The sequence below is a fragment of the Drosophila mojavensis genome, unplaced genomic scaffold (assembly GCF_018153725.1).
Source record: "Drosophila mojavensis isolate 15081-1352.22 unplaced genomic scaffold, ASM1815372v1 contig_82, whole genome shotgun sequence".
NCBI lineage: Eukaryota > Metazoa > Arthropoda > Insecta > Diptera > Drosophilidae > Drosophila > Drosophila mojavensis.
The window spans coordinates 513,942-533,774 of record NW_025318908.1 but is presented as its reverse complement, the minus strand read 5'-3'; the positions used below and the strand labels follow the sequence as shown (position 1 = coordinate 533,774).

The 19,833-nt window shown below is 41.5% G+C and overlaps 2 protein-coding genes across 2 annotated transcripts in view; one reads left to right on the top strand and one right to left on the bottom strand.

Annotated features, from left to right (window-relative positions):
- Positions 1 to 4,605: 4,605 nt before the first annotated feature.
- On the bottom strand, positions 4,606 to 7,814 carry LOC6581122 (protein twist). Its single transcript, XM_002006844.4, has 3 exons — positions 6,643 to 7,814; positions 5,603 to 6,016; positions 4,606 to 5,126 (listed from the first exon to the last, which is right to left on the bottom strand). The coding sequence occupies exons 1-3, from the start codon at positions 7,599 to 7,601 to the stop codon at positions 4,874 to 4,876; spliced, it is 1,626 nt and encodes a 541-aa protein (XP_002006880.1). The 5' UTR covers positions 7,602 to 7,814; the 3' UTR covers positions 4,606 to 4,873.
- A 2,797-nt stretch (positions 7,815 to 10,611) lies between these two features.
- The window catches only part of LOC6581121 (Krueppel-like factor luna), a 40,844-nt gene continuing 31,622 nt past the window's right edge, over positions 10,612 to 19,833 (top strand). The window contains exons 1-3 of the mRNA XM_032730303.2: positions 10,612 to 12,036; positions 12,414 to 12,449; positions 15,845 to 15,902. Coding sequence (XP_032586194.1) covers positions 12,025 to 12,036; positions 12,414 to 12,449; positions 15,845 to 15,902 — 106 coding nt within the window. The 5' untranslated portion in view covers positions 10,612 to 12,024. The remainder of the gene's footprint in view (positions 12,037 to 12,413; positions 12,450 to 15,844; positions 15,903 to 19,833) is intronic.

The window sequence follows — 19,833 nt, the reverse complement described above, 5'->3', positions numbered from 1 at the left end:
ATATGCCATGAAGAGAATATGTATAATAGAATATTATACATCAATATTCAATAATCTTCAAAATACACAATTTGAAGCAATAAATAAAAATGTTGGAACGAAATTGATCTAATACATCATATACGAAAATAGATTAGATTATTTATTACTTAAATTATCTATGAATTCATCCTTCATATATTATGTAACTTAACTAATTTATATGTATTCAAAATCATAAAAAAAACTAAACAGTAATAAAATAACTATTATCTACACAATTCATAGCATTTGGTTAAGGATATTAGAGAGTACTTTTTAGTCGATCAATTGCCAGTTCGTGGCAACATTCTAATATACATGCGTTTTTCTATTATAGTATGTACTTTTATGCCTATACGAATTCAAGATACATACATATATTTTTATGTAAGCGTACTTCTGTCAGTGTATGTGCGTGTGTGTGTGTGTGTGTATACATTAGTGTGTCTAGTACATTAGCGCAACTTGCTGCTGCTGCTGCTGTTGTTGTTGACGTGCGAAGCCAACTCGGGCGTTTGCCATTAGTCAGCTGGGTCAACTTGATGAACTTTGATCGTTGATTGATCGCCGCATGCACTCGAGCTGCAGTCAGCGGCAGCGAACACGACCAAAACAACATTAACAGCAACAACGATAGCGAACTGAAAGCAAATTGCATTTTCTGTTGATTCGATGCTGGTCCAGTTCGACAAATGCCTGAACACCTCGAGACGCGAATATTGATTTTAATTACTCAGTCTGTGCATATTTTGTCGCATTCAACGTTGCGTGAAGCAGATGTTCTGCTCAGCGAAGGTTTTCTAGTGCGAGAGAGAGAGACAGAGAGAGAGAGAGAGAGAAACGGAGGGAGACAGAAAGACAGGGGCTTCCTACTAAAAATCAATCAACAGGCCTCAAATGAATGCGTTCGCCTTCTGGGTCGCACACAATACAGTCTCCTACTGCTCCAGCTCTTGATCCTCTTCCTCCTCCTCCTGCCATGTCTCGCTCGCCTCCATCGCTAGCTTCCGTTCTTCGAGTAGCTGCTGCTCGCATTTCGAAATCCGAAACGCCTCGTATACTTTTTGGACACACCGTGTTGCTCGCAACATGGGGGCAACTGTCTGGCGGCCCGCAGCACTCGGCAATTGTTTTAGATTTTGTTTTAATGGTTTTGCCAATAAATAAAATCATTCATAGAAATTGCCATTAATATTTTACATGGCCGCAACTCAATAAAAATATAAATGTAAAATCTTTATTCGAATCGAGCATCGTTCTTCTTCAAAAGTTATATAGAGCTCGGCATAGCACAATAATAATAATTTATGCTAAGTAAATATCAACACAGAACAAATTTCGAAAGACTTAAATGTGGCCTATCATACTCAAATTATAATAGTTAATATATTCGAATAATACATAAGAAATATAGAGGTAAAATATATTTATAAATGTTAAAACAGCAACGAGGCATTTGTTTAGCGTGCTTAGAATGCAGCCAGAAATTAACTGTTATTTAAGAGAATAAATATTAAATATCAAGAGGATAATTCAACAAACTGAAGCTGACTTCAGTGCAGTTAGATATTCATACCCAGGACTAATATCTAAAAACTAAAGTTATAGAAACTACAGCTAATTAAATCTGGAGTTTGACAGGCAACAGAAGAAAATAGGATAAGGAAAACAATTCTAATATACCATATATGTCTGTTGTTCAGTGTAACGCCCTTTTGTCGGGGCTGGTAAGTTGCCTGAATGAATCGAAATGAGAAAAGGAGGATTTTTCGACACATACATGGACCATGGCTGAGAGTCGAGGAACCATTAGGCGGCGCCTACTTCAGCTCAGGCAATAGGTAAAAAGGACACAGGCACAACACGCATTCAGCGCCTACTCCCACGCGCGTTGTTTTCATTTCATTTACGAGTCGAGTTGAGCCGCGTCGAGTCGAGCTGCTGTCACATATGTTAGGAAAAAACGGTGTTTGGCAAGCAACATGAGGTCCTTTGGTCAGAGCCTTGCTGTGATTCGCAGCGCATGCCATTGACTGCCATGTGCCACAACGATCGTCCTTAACAGCCATGTGAATTTTTGGCATGCAAAAAACAATAGGAAAATACAATGGACCGAAATCAGCTTGAAAATGGCGGCGCAAGGACATGCATATGTTTATGTAGTAGTGTGCGAGATCCCTCATTTCTAAATTTAGTTACACAATCTATACGCGCGTTATTTGAGAAGATTCTCAAATGCTTTTTAGGTACCCAAACATCGCAGACATAGTTATTGGGGGCGTTGACAGTTCGGGGTTGGGGCATTCGGCATTCCCACATAAAGGTGGTTTCGTTCGCTCCTTGAAATGATGTATATATGTGTACATATATATGTGTATATATCTGAAAATGTTCCTGCGTTTCAGGGAAACTCTAGCTCTCAACTGGATTGAGTGGAACTAAATATGTTTTCTTATACTGGAGAATTAGGGTTTTCGGTTTCCAATGTCAAGGAAAATATGATTTTCCTTATAAAAATTTAGTATTTCCTTATAAGCATATAGTATAGTTCGACTGAATCTTTTATAAACGTACTGTGAAAACCGTTTATTAGAGGATTTCGTATTGTTATAAATTTTATTATGCTTATTATCTTAAATTATTATTCTTGTATATATATTGTAAAGTTACATTGATGTGTTTTACCAAAAAATATTATTAAATAATTTAAAGTTATGTTATTGTTCATCATTTCCTTTATGTTTCATACTCGCCAAATATTGTTTATTCTCCTCTCTTCTAATACTAAATACTTGTTCTTTATTAAGACAAATACTTAAACAGATGAATTTATATTTCCTTGAAGTTTTTATACTCTGAACCCATTGAAAATGGGAAGTATGTAACAATAGAAGGCTCCAGTCTAGAGCCAATCAGTTTCTCAAACACCTTTCCCATGGTGTCTAACAGACAGATGTGTCTATACGAAGATGGGTCCTCTGGTGGTTTGCCTTGGGTACCAATACCAAGTTCTGGGCTTTCCAGGCTGCAGGGAACGTCGATGCGCGTGTGTGTGTGTCTTGTGTAAGCAGAAAGATGCGAAAAATGATTGAAACAGCTATTGCTCGAAGGGCTCAGGGGATCTCGTAGTCGAGCAGTCTCGACTAGAGCTTTCTTACTTCTTACATGCGGGGTCTGCAACGCCTCCTTCTGCCTGTTACATACTTTTAACAAAACCATTATACCCTGATTTCCCATTTTCAATGGGTTCAGGGTGTAATGTCAAAATTCTGCAAATCAAAGCGCTAAGAAGATGGACTGGAGCAAGGTGGTTCGTGAGGAATACAGTCGTACATAGGCATCTAGAACTGATTTTAACGATTGCAGACAAGGGGATAGACAAGCAACTCATCCATCCGTTTGTGAATCCTAAATAATTGATATAACAACGACTTTAAAAGTATATCACAATCTTGTAATATTTAGGTACCCCTGCTTGATGTTCAAACTTAAGTAGAAGAGCTCCTTTTGGCCAGTTTGAGTAGGCAATATATATCTTTCTCTCTCTTTTTCTCTGGATGTCTCTCTCTCTCCCTCCACCACTCACTTTGGCATTCGTCATTCAAAGAGTCGCAAGTACCGCTGTACATATTCAAAGATTTACCCCACTTACGGAACGACTGTGTGTGTGTGTATCTACAACAACCTGTCAACGTGGTTGACTGGATATTTATCTCTCTACATATGGGCAAAGGAATAGGAATAGCGTAGCCCGCAGTAGTTTGTATATAATTCGAAACATTCATGCCAGGCTGTCATTTAAAAAGCAATTAAGCGTAGCAACTAAAAATGATATTTGGTTCGCCTTTGAAGCGCTCCACGCAGACTAAATCAACTGACTGAGCTAATTATGTGAATTTTAAATAGCCATTTTTGGCGACATAAATACTTTTGTGTACACATTGTAAACAGTTTTATGCGCAGCCCGGGGAAACTCCAAGCAAAATGAAATACAAAAAACAAAAAAGCGAAATGAAATGAAAGAAAAATAAAAATGAGTATTAAACAAATGAACATAAATCACCGGATGTGGATGGTGTTCCCATTGCCAAGCCCTCGGCTGACGTCGTCTCCGGTTGCCATTTTCTTTCTCGACAGAATTTCGCTTTAAACGCTTCTTTCCCATGAGCAAACGAGGGCGAGAGAGCGAGAGACAGAGAAAGAGAGAGAGTGAGAGCGAGAAAGAGTGGAACAGATCTTCGGCTCTGTATCTTTGAGATACATAAATGTGGCTGCCTCGACTGAATCGTCCGTGGTATGACGTTACGCTCTAAGTATGTCGTCGACGCTGTTATATATACATTAATATATATGTATGTATGTATGTATGTGAACTTATGTTCATATATTGCACTATAAAGTTGGACCCCCCCAACGGCGACATTTTCGCGCCTAATTTAATGGGGGGAAAATATTCAACAACAAAAACAACAACAAGAGCAACAACAACGAGGAGGAAAAAACAGCCGCAAGAAGTAAGAAAAATGGCGGCGATGCCGATTTGATGTTTTTCGTTTGTTTGAATTATATTTTCTTTTAATTTATACATTTTAAATTAGTTAGCGCTAGACATACAATTAAACCTAAGCAATATTTGGCTTACATACTTTTAAGGATTTTCTTCTCTTCATTCCCCCTTTTATTTCGGTTAATATTTAAATAATGTTTAGCTTAGTCATCTATAAGATATGGAAAGAGCTGCAAGTGCTCGCTGGCACTCGCATTGGAATTATTCACGCTGTGTGCATTATGGTTCAGTAACTGGAAGCCCCAATGGCAGTCGGCACTACTTCTCCTGCGCCCACTCCTGCGCCTAGACCTTCTGGTGCTGCGCGTCGCCCTCCATGCGCCAGACCCCAAATAGATAGCTCAGTTTCTCGGGCGGAATAATCGGCGCTCCGTTCGCCTTGCGCAGGCACTTGAGATCAGCCTCGGCCCCATTGGCGGCACTCAGCAGGGTGTTGGCATTCCCATAGCCAGGCGACAACGGCGACGACTGCGCCTCCAGCGCCTTTAGCAGCGAGATGTCGCTCGAGCTGAGCATGCGGCAGAGGAAGTCGATATATCTGCAAGGATGAGAGAGATTTCGATAAGTTATAGAAAATCCTTTAAAAACTCAGCGCAGCTCAGAATATTTTTGAAGCATAGAAAATAGCGTATTTTTAATTTAATAAATAATTATAAAATTACGAAAATGTAAGTAAGAAAACTTTAACTTTCATTGAAAATCCTTTTTATATTTAATATTTAGAAATTCTTGAAATATTTCAACAAAAATTAATTAAAATTTTTGTCAGTTTTACGGCATTTTCCGTAAAATATTTGTACTTTTTAACAACTAATTGAATTATTCCTGACACTTTGCGCTTTCCCTTGAGCTGGGGATATTTATTTGGGTTGCGCTCCTATTCGAAATAGTCTTCGGTTCATTGGAATTTTCGGAATTGCGTAAAGTTCCCAACTCAGGTATGATCTAAAGAGCTAGCAAGAACTGGGTTAAGCCCAGGCCGGAAATGCCCGGCGTAAACGATTACGGACTTACCTTGTGGCCAGCTTGAGCGTCTGTATTTTGCTCAGCTTGTCGCTCGGCAGAGTGGGTATGATCTGCTGCAGGGCCTTGAAGGCGTCGTTGAGGCTCTGGGTGCGCTGGCGCTCCCGGACATTGGCCATGACTCGCTGGTTGCTGAACTCGTCCGTCTCCTCCGACTTGCTGGGCTTGCGCTTGAGCCGGCGGCGGGGCTTGCGAAACGCTTTTCCGGTCACGTCGCCGGCATCCAGCAGGCTGCCCTCGTCGCCTAGACAGGTGGGCGACATGTCCTCGAGCTCATCCTCCTTGGCGTAGCCGCCCACTGAGCTGAGCGCGGTGTGGCGAGCATATTCCATATCGTCGCGATCGGAACTCGAGTAGGCGCTGCCATTCAGACTGTTAGCCGGTTCATAGGCGTCGTAATTCGGTCTAAGGGGGATACATATAAAGTAAAGTAATCAAGAATACATAATAAGTAAATAGTAATCCATTATTTATAGAGATTTTGTACTTTGTATAAAATAAAATACTTTGTACAAATCTTATGGACTCATCTGTATTTTTTTGTATTTTCACATTCATAAAGAAACAAATTAGTTGAAATTTATTTATTTTGAAAAACAAAAACAGATCTCAAGTTCTTTTTTTTACACTAGAGGCAGACATATGTAAATGCTATGTATGAATTGGAAATCTCTTTCAAGGATATTGACTGGATATGTTTTACCATTCAAAATGATCAAAAAGGAGGAGTATTGAAAAATGCACGTAATAATAATATCTCGTTATTCGCATAGAATATATGTGAATATAATTTATATTCAATTTTCATTTGTGATTCGAGAAATGTTTTTTTCGAAGTGCATATTCGATCTGGTTTATGTTTCTAAATAATAAAGCCTTCCCGCTATAATATTTCTCAAATTAAATGAATATTTTAAAAGGGAAAAAGCTTTTACTATTTGTTTACTTTTGTTCGTAGCAGAGTTAACGGGGTATCTATCAGAAATTGGTGGAACGATGCTGCTCTATTTAAATTTAAAGGATTTACATACCCTGCTCTGTAGTTGCTCTGGAAGTGAAGTTGTTGTTGTTGTGGGTGTTGATGTTGTTGTTGCTGCTGCTGCTGCTGTTGCTGTTGCTGTTGCTGTTGTTGTTGCTGCTGATTGATTGCTTGGGGATATCCGCCATATTTGAAGATGTGCGGCTTGTGATCTTGCAGCTCCTCGTCGGCGGCAAAATCGAAATGCGACTGTGAATGAGAGTGGGGCGAGACGCAGGAGGTTTGTTGGCTGGGCGCCTGCGCCTGCGTCTGAGCTGCGGCCACCTCGTCCACAGTGGTGGGCAAATAGTCCACATACAATTGTTGTTGCTGTTGTTGTTGCTGTTGTTGTTGTTGTTGCTGCTGCTGCTGCTGCTGCTGCAACAGTTTCTTGTGTTCGGGCTGCATGGACAGGGCATCCGATTGGCAGTCGTAGTCGCTGCTGCTGCGCGACCGCTTGCCGTGCTCGTTGAGCAAGTAGCCATGAGGAGATGCAGCTGCCACGCCTCCTGCTGCTGCTGTTGCTGCTGTGGCTGACGCCTGTTGCTGCTGGTCAAAGCTGTTTTGGTTGTTGTTCAGCTCCAGGCTGCTTTGAGCACTCTGATTGCTACTGGTACTGAGCACCTCGTTGCTTGGAATATTATAATCCGTATCCTCCAACTCAGTTATGCCATAGGCCGCATAGTCCGCAGCGTTGGGTGCCAACGAAGGCAACGGCGCATATTGTTGCTGCTGCTGTTGCTGTGGCTGTTGCTGATGCTGTTGTTGGTGCTGTTGGTGTTGGTTGCTGGGTTGGTGCTGGTGCTGGTGTTGCATGTAGTGCGCTGTGGGCTGATCCATCAGCTGCATATAGGCGTGCTGCTCCACCTGGATGAGCTTGATGACATTATGTTGCAGCTCCATGATGTTGGGCAGCGTTGGCTTGTAGCTAATGTCCAGCAACACCTTTGGCGACACCGAGCGTGTGCTCATTGTTTGATTGGCAATTTTGAAACTACTTGACTTGACTTTTGCACTCAACAATATCTGTATATATATATATTGAAATATATATTTATATATATAGAATATATCTTTTGCACTGTTTATCTGTCTTGTCAATTTGGCTGACTCACGCCCCGCTATCCGTTAACTTAGCTCGTGGGTGCACGCAGCGACAAAGACGAAACACAACTGACGCACGATCCTGCCGGCCATTGCTCAGATCGATGTTTTGCGCTTTGCTCGTTCGCTATTCGCCATTCGCTGCTAGCTCTTCTTGCTGCGCAGCACATTAGTTGTCTCGCTCTAGCACATGGAACGGCCGCTTGACGCGAACTCGAGCCTATGGCGGCCGCATCGCAGGTATGACGTCAGCTCAATTCGCCTCTGTCTGCATTTCGCTCTTGGACTTTCTCGATCGCGGCGGCTGCAATTCCGTTCGTTGGGTTTTGTCAACCGACTGAAGAGAGCAAGCGACCGATAGCTAGAGAGCGAGGGAGATGGATAGGGAGCGAAGCAGAGTAGGAGTGATGGAGAGCACATTGGATTTTTGAGAACCTGGGTTAATTTTTTTTTGCGAATTCCTCGTATGCAGTAAATGGGAAAAGTAGTAATATTATATTTAAATATATTATTGATTATTTGTTATAGTATTATTCAAGGATGATATACATATAAAATAATAAATTTATATTTATATTAAAAATTACTATTTATAGCAGAAATCATTATTATGAAGATAGCGAGAATATCTAAAAATTGATAGGGCTTTAGAAAATGTGTACAATGCAAAGAAAAATATTAGTATCTTTTATATTAAACATCTAATAATAAACAAAAACTTGAACACTTTAAAGTATTTATTAAAAGATAAATTTTTAAAATGTATTAAAATACTTTATTATTTATATACTTCACATTTCAAAATATTGTGTAAATCTAAATTATAACTAAGTCATTTATAATCATTACTTTTGTACTAAAATACGTAGCATTAGTCTTCGACCCTACATTAAATATCCAAAAGAGGAAACTCCATAGAAAGTTTTCATTATGCGTAATTAGTAAATTCCCACACACACACACACACACACACACGCTTACATGTATTTATATAGGTACATCTATATAGGATCTCGTCTAGAAAAACAGAAAAAACCTAAAATACGAGCGAAAGTCAAATTTCCGGATATAATTATCCGCCTGCCTGAAAACCGAAAATACCCGATTAATGCGTCGAACTAACTTCCGTTGGAAAATACGAGAGTAGAGGTACGCCGGAATCGCGTCCTTTAAGGACTTACCTAACCCGCGAACGAGGCAGAGAAAAACCACGATAGGGGTTTTTTTGTCTTCACTTTATACTCCGTCGCGGGCAATCTTTACCTGATTGGTGAGTGAAACCTATAAAACATGCATTTCGATGAACCATTTTATATTTACAATATTTCAATTAACTATAAATTCATTTTGCATTAGTTTTCTCAGCATTGCCATTGGCACTGAATGTGAGCTGAAGGGGATGCCTATAAAAACCCATAGGAGCTTGCGCTTGGTTGTTGTCTTTGCTACGATCGCAACTGCGTGGAAGAGAGCACAGCACTTGAGTATAATATAAATAATAAGTTTATAGTGGCGCCTGAAAGTATGCATACACTTTGCTGTGCGCTTTATTTATAGCAAATCATTTGTTTTGTTTTTCTGTTTTTGTTGTGTTTGTTTTAATTTAATTCTTTTTTTGCTTTTTGTTTGAAGTGATTTGCTGTTTTTAGGCATTGGCTACGCTTAAGTCACGTAGTATATTGATTTCAACTGCGTTTATGTTGATTTCGATGAGCAGAAGAAAAAAGTACATGCGAGAGAAAAAACGTAACGTCTGGATGTTTTTCCTATAAGAAATGTGCGCTCTGATCCGAGCTGAGCTCTGTTTTGCGTGCAAAAAGAGAAGCAGCCGCTTTCCATTTTGACAATTCCAATCCTAATCCTGTCATCAAACTGCATGTGCATGTGTGAGTGTGTGTGAGCGTGAGAAGCAACTTTTGGTGCACGTAAATCTCGCTCGACAATCAATTAAAATTAAAATATTTTTTTATGTCTCGCATTGCGGCATGTCAGGCGAAAAGGAATAACAAAGCAACTACAACAAGAGCAACAGCATCGGTAGTAGCAGCAACGAAAACAACAAAAACAATGTTGTCTACATATTTGAATTGACTTTTGATGATGTATCACGATTTATTGTTACCAAAAATGGTTGTCAAAGCGCGTGGAAAAGTGGATCAGCCGCGTCTAACGGTGCAAAGCGCGGCGAGAGGCGAGTGCAAGCTGGGGGTAAAAGAAAAAACTCCCACAGCTACGTCGCGGGTTGCCGAAATGTCTTTAGTCGTCGCTTCGCGTTGCGTCTGCGTCTGCGCTTTAGACTGTGCGCCTGTTCGCCCCGCTCGTCGATTCGCCAATTCGCCTCGTTTGCGTTGTGCGCTTTGCGTTTTGCCTTTTGCGTGGCGTAGATGCAGCGCAAGATTAAGCAGCGAAAACAGAAAACTAACCGAAAACAAAGCGTAACAAGTCTGATGGACGTGCAAGCATCTGAAAAGCAGTCACACACAGATTCAGCGGTGCTTTATGTGCTGTTATATTAATTGCTTTTGGGCAAACGCCGACAGCCAATGAGAAACGCTGGCGCCAACACCTACGCCAAACTTGTCGCGCGTCTGTATGTGGCTATGCATGTTAATTAATAATACGCAAGCAGCCGCACATATGTATAGACGCTCACACACACACACACACAAACACTGCCACTACTAACACACACAGGTGTGAGGCAATGTAAACAGTTGGCCACCCAATAATATGCGCGCCAACTTGTCATTTAGCCTAGCTCCACCTTAACAAAACAAACAAACTGGCGCACACACACAAACACTCACACACCAATATTCACGAATACAGACAACAGCATACAGGTATGCTGAGCTGCTCCAACGCAACATGTTGGCTGCGGCTAGTTTCATTCCAGCAGCGAACGTGGCGCTAGTCGGTCGTGTGTCGCGCTTCGTTCATAGTCGTCCCAAGCTTCGCGTAAAGTTAAACGGTACAATACGAACTCCTTTTGGCTGCCCGTCGACCGTTATAAGCGTACGCTTCGCCTGTGTTTCAGTTTCAAGTCGTTTCTTCGTTCCGTTTGCCGTTTTCCGTTTGTCTTCTTTGGGCTGCCGGCATTTATTGCAGTTGCTGTTATCGTTTTGCTCTCGTTTTTTGCATTTGCTGCGCGTGCGTGCGTGCGTGCGTTTGACTTAATTGGCGTTTTAAGTGAAATTAAAATGACGGATGTGCTGTAATTTGCACACACACATAGCAAACACACACCTACATGAAATACATATGTACATACGTACACGTACATAGCTGAGTGTCAATAAATTTTAAACACGCGGCAGCCCGTGGGGCGTAGCATGTGCCTAGCCTTTTGATTACAACTACACAGCGCGTGATTGCAACGCCCCAGCAGCAGCAGCAACAACAGTTGATCGAATTAAGTGTGCATCGTGTGTGTGTGTGTGTATGTGCGTTTGCTGTGCTGATTGCTGTTTGTTGCGCCCGAGGCTGCGTGTCCGGCAATTTAGCGGATATGCAGGAAAATGTGTAACACCCCCGCCCAGGAAGCCAGCCGGCTGCAATAAGTGCTAATAAGTGAAGCGGACCGGATGTATTCATGAATTTTGTGCGTTTGACGCCCAAGCGTCGGCTCACACAATAAGCGCGGACAGTGGAACAGTGGAATAATTGTGGAACACAAACACACGCACACAATCTCAATACGGTCATGCGCTGCCGCCTCAATAAATATTTGCCTATGGCCAGCTAAGCAACTCGCGCACTCACTCACTCGCTCAGTCGCTTTCTCGCTCTCTTGAATAGCAGCAACCCCCTCGATCGCACGCGTCACGCACTGCAAAGCTTTTCGCTTCGTCTGCAAGTTGTTTTTGCACAATGCGGCGGCCAACGTCGCTGCCGCCGCGTTTGCTGCGTCGCCGTCGCTAAACCCGAAGCAGAGAAAAGAACAACAAATTTTCCAAATTTTAAATAGCAATTACAACTATCGCCCGCCTGGTGCGTTGCACTCTGCCTGTGTCTTCTGTCGTCGTCTCCGTCTCCGCCTCCACCTCCGATTCCGTCGTTATTATTGTTGTTGTTGTTGTTGTGTTTGTTGTCATTGATTTGGCGGGTAGCATGCAGCAGTGGCACACGGTAACAGCTGCTGCGACAATAGAGACTAACTACAATAGTTGCAGCGATTATTTCAAGCACCGTCGTCGTCGTCGTCGCCAGCGTTGCAGTTGCTGTCGTAGTTCCGTAACGTGGCCAGAACGTTGCCGGGCAATTATTATTTTGTAAGACGTTTTACAATTTAATGGTTTTCATGGTAAGCACCACTCGACTCACTATGCCAGAACACCAAAACGCCAATGCCATATGCCATGTGCCCCCGTTTTTGCTCAGCTCAGCTTAGCACTTTCCCACACTCTTACACTTTCCTCCCTCCAGGCTCCTGTCTTCTCGCACCTTCCTTTTCCCTGTCCCAGTGCGAGTCAAGTTTTCTTTGCCTTTTCCCCTCTCTTTCACCATCCACGACCTTGTTTGCTCTGCCCTTTTTGGACAGCAGACGCCTCTGAGTGCATCCGGAGACACACGGAGGCCAGGCTGACACCTTCATAGCAATCGTGGCACACACACTCACACAGACTGTTTCTCATCTTATTATACCCTGTTTGATTTTCGCTTCTTCCTCTTTGCTTTCAGAATGGACTGGGATCCGACCCTCTGTCAGCAAAGGAGGTGAGTTTCGGTATTATATAGAACCTTTAACTACACTGAAGTCTTATAGATTTAGAGTACTCATAATAATCATCGATCATCTTTCGGAATAGATAACAATTGAATACGATAGAATCGGTAAATGGTGGTTAGGATCTATATACCTGCGATATTTTCGATAAAAACCTTATTATAAACGAATCTAAAGGATCCCAACTGATTCCTTTGCACATTAAAACATGACTAAAGTTCCATCACAATTGAATGACAGATAGCATGCAATTAGTTTTGTTGTTGTTAGGTGTGGAATTCATGTTATTCTTAATTTGATATTTATTATACAATTGATAAATTATAATTGATTTTTCGATTAACTAGTTTTGTATTCCTATTCATGTTCTCATAAAACGAATGATAATTACAGCAAGAAAATACATACAAAAAGTACTCATCACCATGAGACTTCTCCTCTATTATAGAAGCTGCCACTAGCAATATTAGAGTTATTTAGATTGTAGATTTAGATAAACAAATAAAAAGTAACCTGAAGAGAATTCCAAGAGAAAAAGATCTCAACATTGAAACTGAGCTGAAAAGGAAATTCTCGATAAAAGATTCTGTATGTATCGGATATGATATACCAGTATAGTCACTTCGTCCTCAGATATTAGCTTCCCCATCCAGTTAATTCGAATCACAATCAATTAAGGTGATTAGCCTTCACTCTTAGAGACTTTGGAGTAGACGATGTAGTTCGGCGTGTGGTAACAGTAATGATATCGCCAAGACTATTCCCAGTCCTGCCACTGGTCAACTTATGGGGCTCATCAATTGCAGCAAATCGCGCACGCCTCAAAGCAAAAGCCGCACAGCAATTGATTTTTTGCCCGAAAAATTCCTGTCGGCAAATATTATTTGCCAGCTCGCATACCAATCGGAAAACAATCCATAAAACTGGCCATCAACTGGGGCGAGAGAGAAAGAGAGAGGAGTGGAGGTGGGCCGGAGACGGTGCTGACGACGCGACGATGCTGGACAGGCGCAGCTAATGGTCAACTCCTCTCGGGCTCGGCGCCTATGAGACATTTCAGCACGTCTCACACAAATTAGCGCAGCGATTGCAACGCCAATAACAATATCGTAAAGAAGGGCGGGCGGCCTGTAGGAGTGGGGACCGGGCTAGGCAGGGGCCTCCACTCTGGCAGATCAAGAGCTCGGGCAATAAATCAGCACAGTTAAGCGAGGCAATTAGATAAAATGGCTGAACGGTTGTTGGGCCCGCATATCAATCGCAATGCATCTCGATTCGTATCGACTCTCGGCTCTCGGCTCTCGGCTCTCGATGTGTCCGATGAAGTTGTTGTCAATGCAATCCATAAGATAAAATAGCCCAAAAGTCATCGATTGCATGTGCATTGGCCTTAACGGCCCCAATGGCCCCAGTGGCTCCAACGACTGCTCCGCCGGACACAATCGAAGACAAACTATCTAATCTAATGTTGTTTTCAAAGGCAATGAGCATTTGTTTGAATAAATAAATGCAGCAGCCGCAACAAACCAACAACAACAATAACAACAACGACAACTGCACCTAACATCGCCTCAGGGGTAGCTCGACTAAAGCAATACCTTGTAATTACCCTGAGCCATATTGCAAGTGAGCGACTTTTAATTATCTGTGTTTAATTACCTAACAAAGAAAAAAACAATATTATTGCGAAAATTACAGACGTTTTGCAGTCGGAGCTAAAAGTTCAATCAGTTTGAAAATCTAAAGGGTTCTAGATGCACATAGCTAAAATCTTTGATTATAGGAAAGTCATATATTTTTCAGAGCTGAAATCGAAAGTATGAAATAGAGTAAGAATGTAAAGTCATATCATTGTATTTAATTTAAATTCTAAAATAATTCTAAATGTAAACGGGTTATTTTTGATAGCTAGAAATAAATAAATAACTACAAATAGCTATATATAAATCGTTGCAGTAGCAAAACTGAGCTTAAATATGAATAGTCTAATATAGTAGTATTTGTAAGATGTATTAATAAGTAGTATTAATATATAGTAGTAAAATATTGTAAGAAAACATACAAATTAAAAATCTATGAGCAATATGTTCTGTTCTGTTAAGATAGATGAGGACCTGAACTTTATTCCAATTTAAAAACTCTGAAGAAGCATACAAAATTTATTTATATTTTCTAAAAATATTGCGGCAATACGGAAAATTAGATTTGACTAATTTACTCAATGGGCTCCCATACTTAGGCTAGGCGAAGATCAATCATACCCTATTAGCAAATGGGCATATACAGGGTAGGCAGCATCGCGTGGCTGGCCAAGTGTAAAAATCTCAGCATCTAGAAGTTGGCCAGCTTGTAAATCGCCCACTCGACGCTGACATTTTTTCATAATTTGCGCTACAAGCTTGACAATTGTCGTTTGTTGCCCACTGGGCAATGTTTTTATTGTTGCTGTTGTTGTTGTTGTTGTTGCTATTCTCGCTGTTGTTGTTATTCTGTTGGCAGCTTGTATGCAACAGCAGTCCGCTGCATCCGTTTGGCCAAAAGCTCTTCGAATGTAGCGAAACGCGAAGTGTTGGCGCTTTCGCACCTCCAGCTCACAGCTTCAGTGTTCCGAGCAGTACCTCGTTTGCCCTCCCCCGTTCTCCCCATCCCCCTTTACACTTTACACTTCGCACTCCCAAACTCCCTGCTTCCTCACTCTGATGCATATGCAATGCTAAATGAAAATTTATCCGTTTTATGGCGCTGCGGGCAGCCAATAACTGTTTTAAGCCAGCTCTTTTTGTAGTTTTATTATACATATATATAAATATCTTTTCTTTTTTTTTAATATTTGTTTGTCGGCTCGGTTTTATTGCCGCTAGTTTATTGGTCAAAAATTTCGTAAGCGCTTAATGCGCAACAATTGCGGTTTCGCATATGGGGCAGCAAGAAGAAGATGAAGAAGCAGAAGCAGATGCAGAAGCGTTCGTCCCGACGGAAGTCGTTTGCGGTTCCACGCAGTTGAATTCAATAAGCCAAACAGCCACCAAACACGCACGGATAGAGATACACACACATACACACACACATATATATATATACACACACGCAGACTCACACAAACTCTCTCTGTCTCTCTCTTCTTTAGCATTTTGTCAAACTTGATTAGCCGTAGCCGTAGCTTATGGCCTTATTGTTTACTTGCATATCTAATAAGCCACATTCTTAATCATAATGATGTTGTTCTTGATAATAATCTCAGAATCTTTTACTCTTTCCGCCTCTTTCTCTCTCGCTGTCTCTCCCTCTATCACTCTTTCTCTCTCTCTCCCTCTCTCTCGCTATCTCTCTATCTGTTACGCTCAATCCATCTCTATCTCTCTCCCTCTGTGTTCTTCTTTTGCAGGCAGAGGGCCCTCCGGTTCAAGTTGAGCCAGTTGATTTGAGTCTACGTTCGCCGCGCGGTAAGTTGCTAATTATACGCATTCCCATCTTAAAGCTCCATCTGCAGCTACTCCTATACACGGGGCTGTTGTTGTTGTTGCCGTTCTTTGCCAACGCTCGATAAATATGGTTCCGAGTAATTAATCAATGGACTAGCCGTAATCTGCGTAAGGTTGGCTTTTCTAAACGGGCCAAGTGAGCATTTCGAAAAGAAACCATTTTGCATCTGGAGTGAAAAGCGATCGGAGGCGGGCTTTTTAATTATAACAGTTGGCAGCTTAAGTAAGTCCCACTTTCGTAGTGGGTGGCAGGTAAAAAATCTGTAATTGATAAGCAGAACCAATTTTATGGCTAAACCCTAAGCGATTTGCCACAGACTCAAGACACTTCAACGAAAGTTGAAAGTTTTCGAATAATTTGGGATGTATCTTTCACAAAAAAAAAAAAAAAAAAAAAAAAAAAAAAAAAACAAATTGGTTTCTAGATAGTCGCTGAAAATACTGAAGCTTAAAACATTTACCGCTTAACCGCTTATAAATCATTCAAAACTATTTGTAAGCCATTTTCTCTAGAGTTGAGAAATAGCCGCTGAAATTTTACTCAATCTTGATAACTTGCTATAACTTGCTATTTACATCTTTTATCGATACCTCCAATTATCTCTTTGAATTTGCTTTTATATCTAAATATACATATTATGTTTATGTGAAATTGTTAGATTGATATATATGTATATGTATTTCAATTAAGACATCCGAACTTAACATTCAATAGAGCTCACGAAATCCGATTTATTTAGATAACTCAGATATACCACTGGGTATACAGGGCTGTCCATATTAGAACCATGTGGCATCTGAATCTGACATTATATCTATTATCTTGTTTTTTATCTTCATTAATATTATTAATTTTAATCAATTAAATATATTCACATTTGGCTGTAATTAAAACTGACTTAAAGGCAGAATAGAATGACAATGTGATTGATATAGTATCGAGATACACAGCAAATAGAGCAACAGAAAAAATAAACTAGATGGAGAATCATTTAGAAGTTTTTCTGCGATAGACTGTCATTGATATTTGTGGAGCTGCGCTTAAGGATTAATCATAAAGTCGCTTGGCTCAAACAATCTTTTAATTAGCGGACTTTATCAAATTATGCAAATGCTTATTTAAACGAATTGCAAACAGAAATGTTTTATCGCCTGAAATCAGATTTATTGCATTTGAAATCAAAAAACTTATCCAGTAGCCAAAGTTCCGGTTATACCTTTATGCATGCGAATGATGTGTGGGGCATGTGTGTTCCGGGTTTTAGGCTTTAGTGTCAAAGTTCATTCGTCTGCGGTGGTAATATATTCAATCTAGGCGAATGCGAATGCCAAACTCTGGAAACAAAAGCTATTAGGGTCTCTGGCTTTTGCCAAATGCTTATGGGCTTATCTCATCTATATTTAAATATTTCGACATGTCATATATAGGAGGGAATGTATAAGCAGACATATATATATATATCATCATATCATATCTATATATATATTCTTTATTGCGAAAGTGAAAGCATTCGCTAACAGTAGTTAATGCTCAGGCCTTACATGCAGCTCGTTTAGCTAATGAAATAGACGCGCTTAATTGTTTCTATTTCCATTTTGATTTCCATTTAATGCGAGTGCCCCGGGCGTCATGCAACCTGTTGCAGCCGTAGCGCTGGCTCGTAATCAACATGAAAATCACTTGTGGGCCCATAAAACGGATTCACGTCGATTCCCTCCGAGCGTGGCTCCATTTCTAACGCAACGACAATGGGCCACAGCTGTTGGCTGCCCACTGAGCCAGAACCCGAGCTCCAGTCGAAGGCAGTTAAATTGAGGCGGCAGCAGTGGAATGGTATGAGTATGAGGGGGGGGGGGGATGGGGAGGGGGTGTTCGCTTGGATTGGGGCATACCATCTAGCGCAACTAACAAGCCCATAGAGAGCGTGTGTCGCTGTTGTTGTTGTTGCTGTTTGGTTCTTGTTGGTTTTACCACTTGACCGACCACCAGCTGTTGACCATTTGACCTTTTTGGCAGCCTTTCTCTTTGACTAGGCGCATAATGTGGCTAGTGTGTGTGTGTGTGTGTATGTCTGTGCGTGTGTGTGAAGTTAACAGCAACGCCCCAAAACTGTTGCCCACTGCGTGGTACTCACCCGTTCCGGGTCTCGACTCATCAGCAGCGACATCATCAGAGACTATCTTATAAGATGGATGTTTGCCTCGGCCAGATAGATAGTTATATGGTTGCTGTAGCTGCCTCTGCTGCCGCTGCTAAGCCTCAGGCCGTAGGGTGCCCCAGCGGTACACATAATTTAATTAAGAAGCAGAGCTCGGCTTGCCTTAAATGGCTATACAGTAAGATTAACAGCTAAGAGCCGAAACGCGTTGCGTTCATTAGACTTCGACTAAAAGAAAAAAATCCAAGAAAAAAAAAAATATATATATATATATATAATAACAATATATAAAGTCAGAGTGGCAGTCGGCAGTTGCGCATATTAATCAATTAGGCATGATATTAGTGAGGGCATCATTAATTTTGTCAATACGCTCGGGCTATCGAGAGGCGCAGAGAGAGGCCCATTCAGTCGCTCGCTCTTAATGGTTTTTCCTCTTCGGCTTTGTGGCGTGCTACCACAGCGCGCGAGTTGTCTGCTGATCTGTGGCAAATGTGTTAAATAGCGTTAAAATTTGTAAAACAAACGGCACATAATGGGAGACCCCGTCTTAATTTTCAAGTTTAACGGTCATTCAGCATTGCCCTACGCTGTGTATATGCTTATATACTATATGTATACGCGAGTATACACATACGAATATGTGTAAACACTTGACTATTTGGCCACATAAATTATGGCTTTTAAATAATTATGCAATTAGGCAGCGGCCACGATAGCCGATAGCCGATAGCTGATAGCCGATAGCCCCGAACTGCGAATGAACCGAGTGAAGCGGAGAAAAGACAACAAGCTGGAAAATGCTTAGCAAAAGAAGTGGGTGCCCACAATATACCCTCTATTGGCAAAGATCTTGCACTATATAATGTCTGCTTATTTAGGAGTAACCAAGAGTAGTGTTACCAATATTTGCATGGTTATCTTTCCTTAAGAAAAGTTACAAATAAAAACCAAAATCGATCGATTATTATTTAAATAGTGTATGTTCTGGTTATTCCTGGTAAAAGATGGCAGTTGAATGATATTGGAATATCCGTTCATCATCTAGTCAGCCTTGCAGAGCGAGCTGGCCAGGGTATAGCCAAATTCAGCCAAAAAAACTGGCCAAATAAAAAGGCTGTCTGCCGAATCCCCGACAGTCGAGTGCGAATTCCCACCAAGTCTAATTGCAGGCTGGGAAGCGTTGCAGCTAAAGCGAAACAACTACAACTTGATTTATTTAAGCTACTCAAACAGCCCATAAATAAAGCTGTTGAACTAGCCGCACTGAGCACAGAGCACAGAGCTCAGCATAGTTCGGCAGAGTTGGGGCTGGATGAGGGGAGGGAGCCGGTGCAGGCGTTGGTCGGTGCCTCAGCCCAAGTCTCCCAGCCTGAGACTCCGCGCCTCGGACTGCTCCTCTGCGCGGCTGGCTCGGCACTTGGGGGCATAGGCTTTCAGGTTAAGTAGATGCGGCGACACGCGGGTCGTTGCCAAAGCAAAGGACCTTAAAGACGAGGCAACGGCAGCGGGTAAGGGGCAACTTGCAACATGGGGCAGCACTCTAGCGAGCAGCAGAGCATTGAATGATATGCAAGTTTCGTTGTGTTACCGTTGCTGCACTTCATCGATGCGACTGCTGCTGATTTTGGCATCTCGAGCGATAGACCCCAGCCTCTCTCTCTCTCTCTCTCCCTGTGTCTCTTTAAGAGATGGCAAATCTTTCATAACTGCAGGCAGCGGCCGCTCCTTGA

Coding starts and splice junctions, on each gene's coding strand:
- LOC6581122 (XM_002006844.4), bottom strand. CDS start 7,601: ATGAGCACACGCTCGGTGTCGCCAAAGGTGTTGCTGGACATTAGCTAC. Junction 6,017..6,642: donor CAGAGCAACTACAGAGCAGG/GTATGTAAATCC, acceptor TATCCCCCTTAG/ACCGAATTACGACGCCTATG. Junction 5,127..5,602: donor ACGCTCAAGCTGGCCACAAG/GTAAGTCCGTAA, acceptor TCATCCTTGCAG/ATATATCGACTTCCTCTGCC.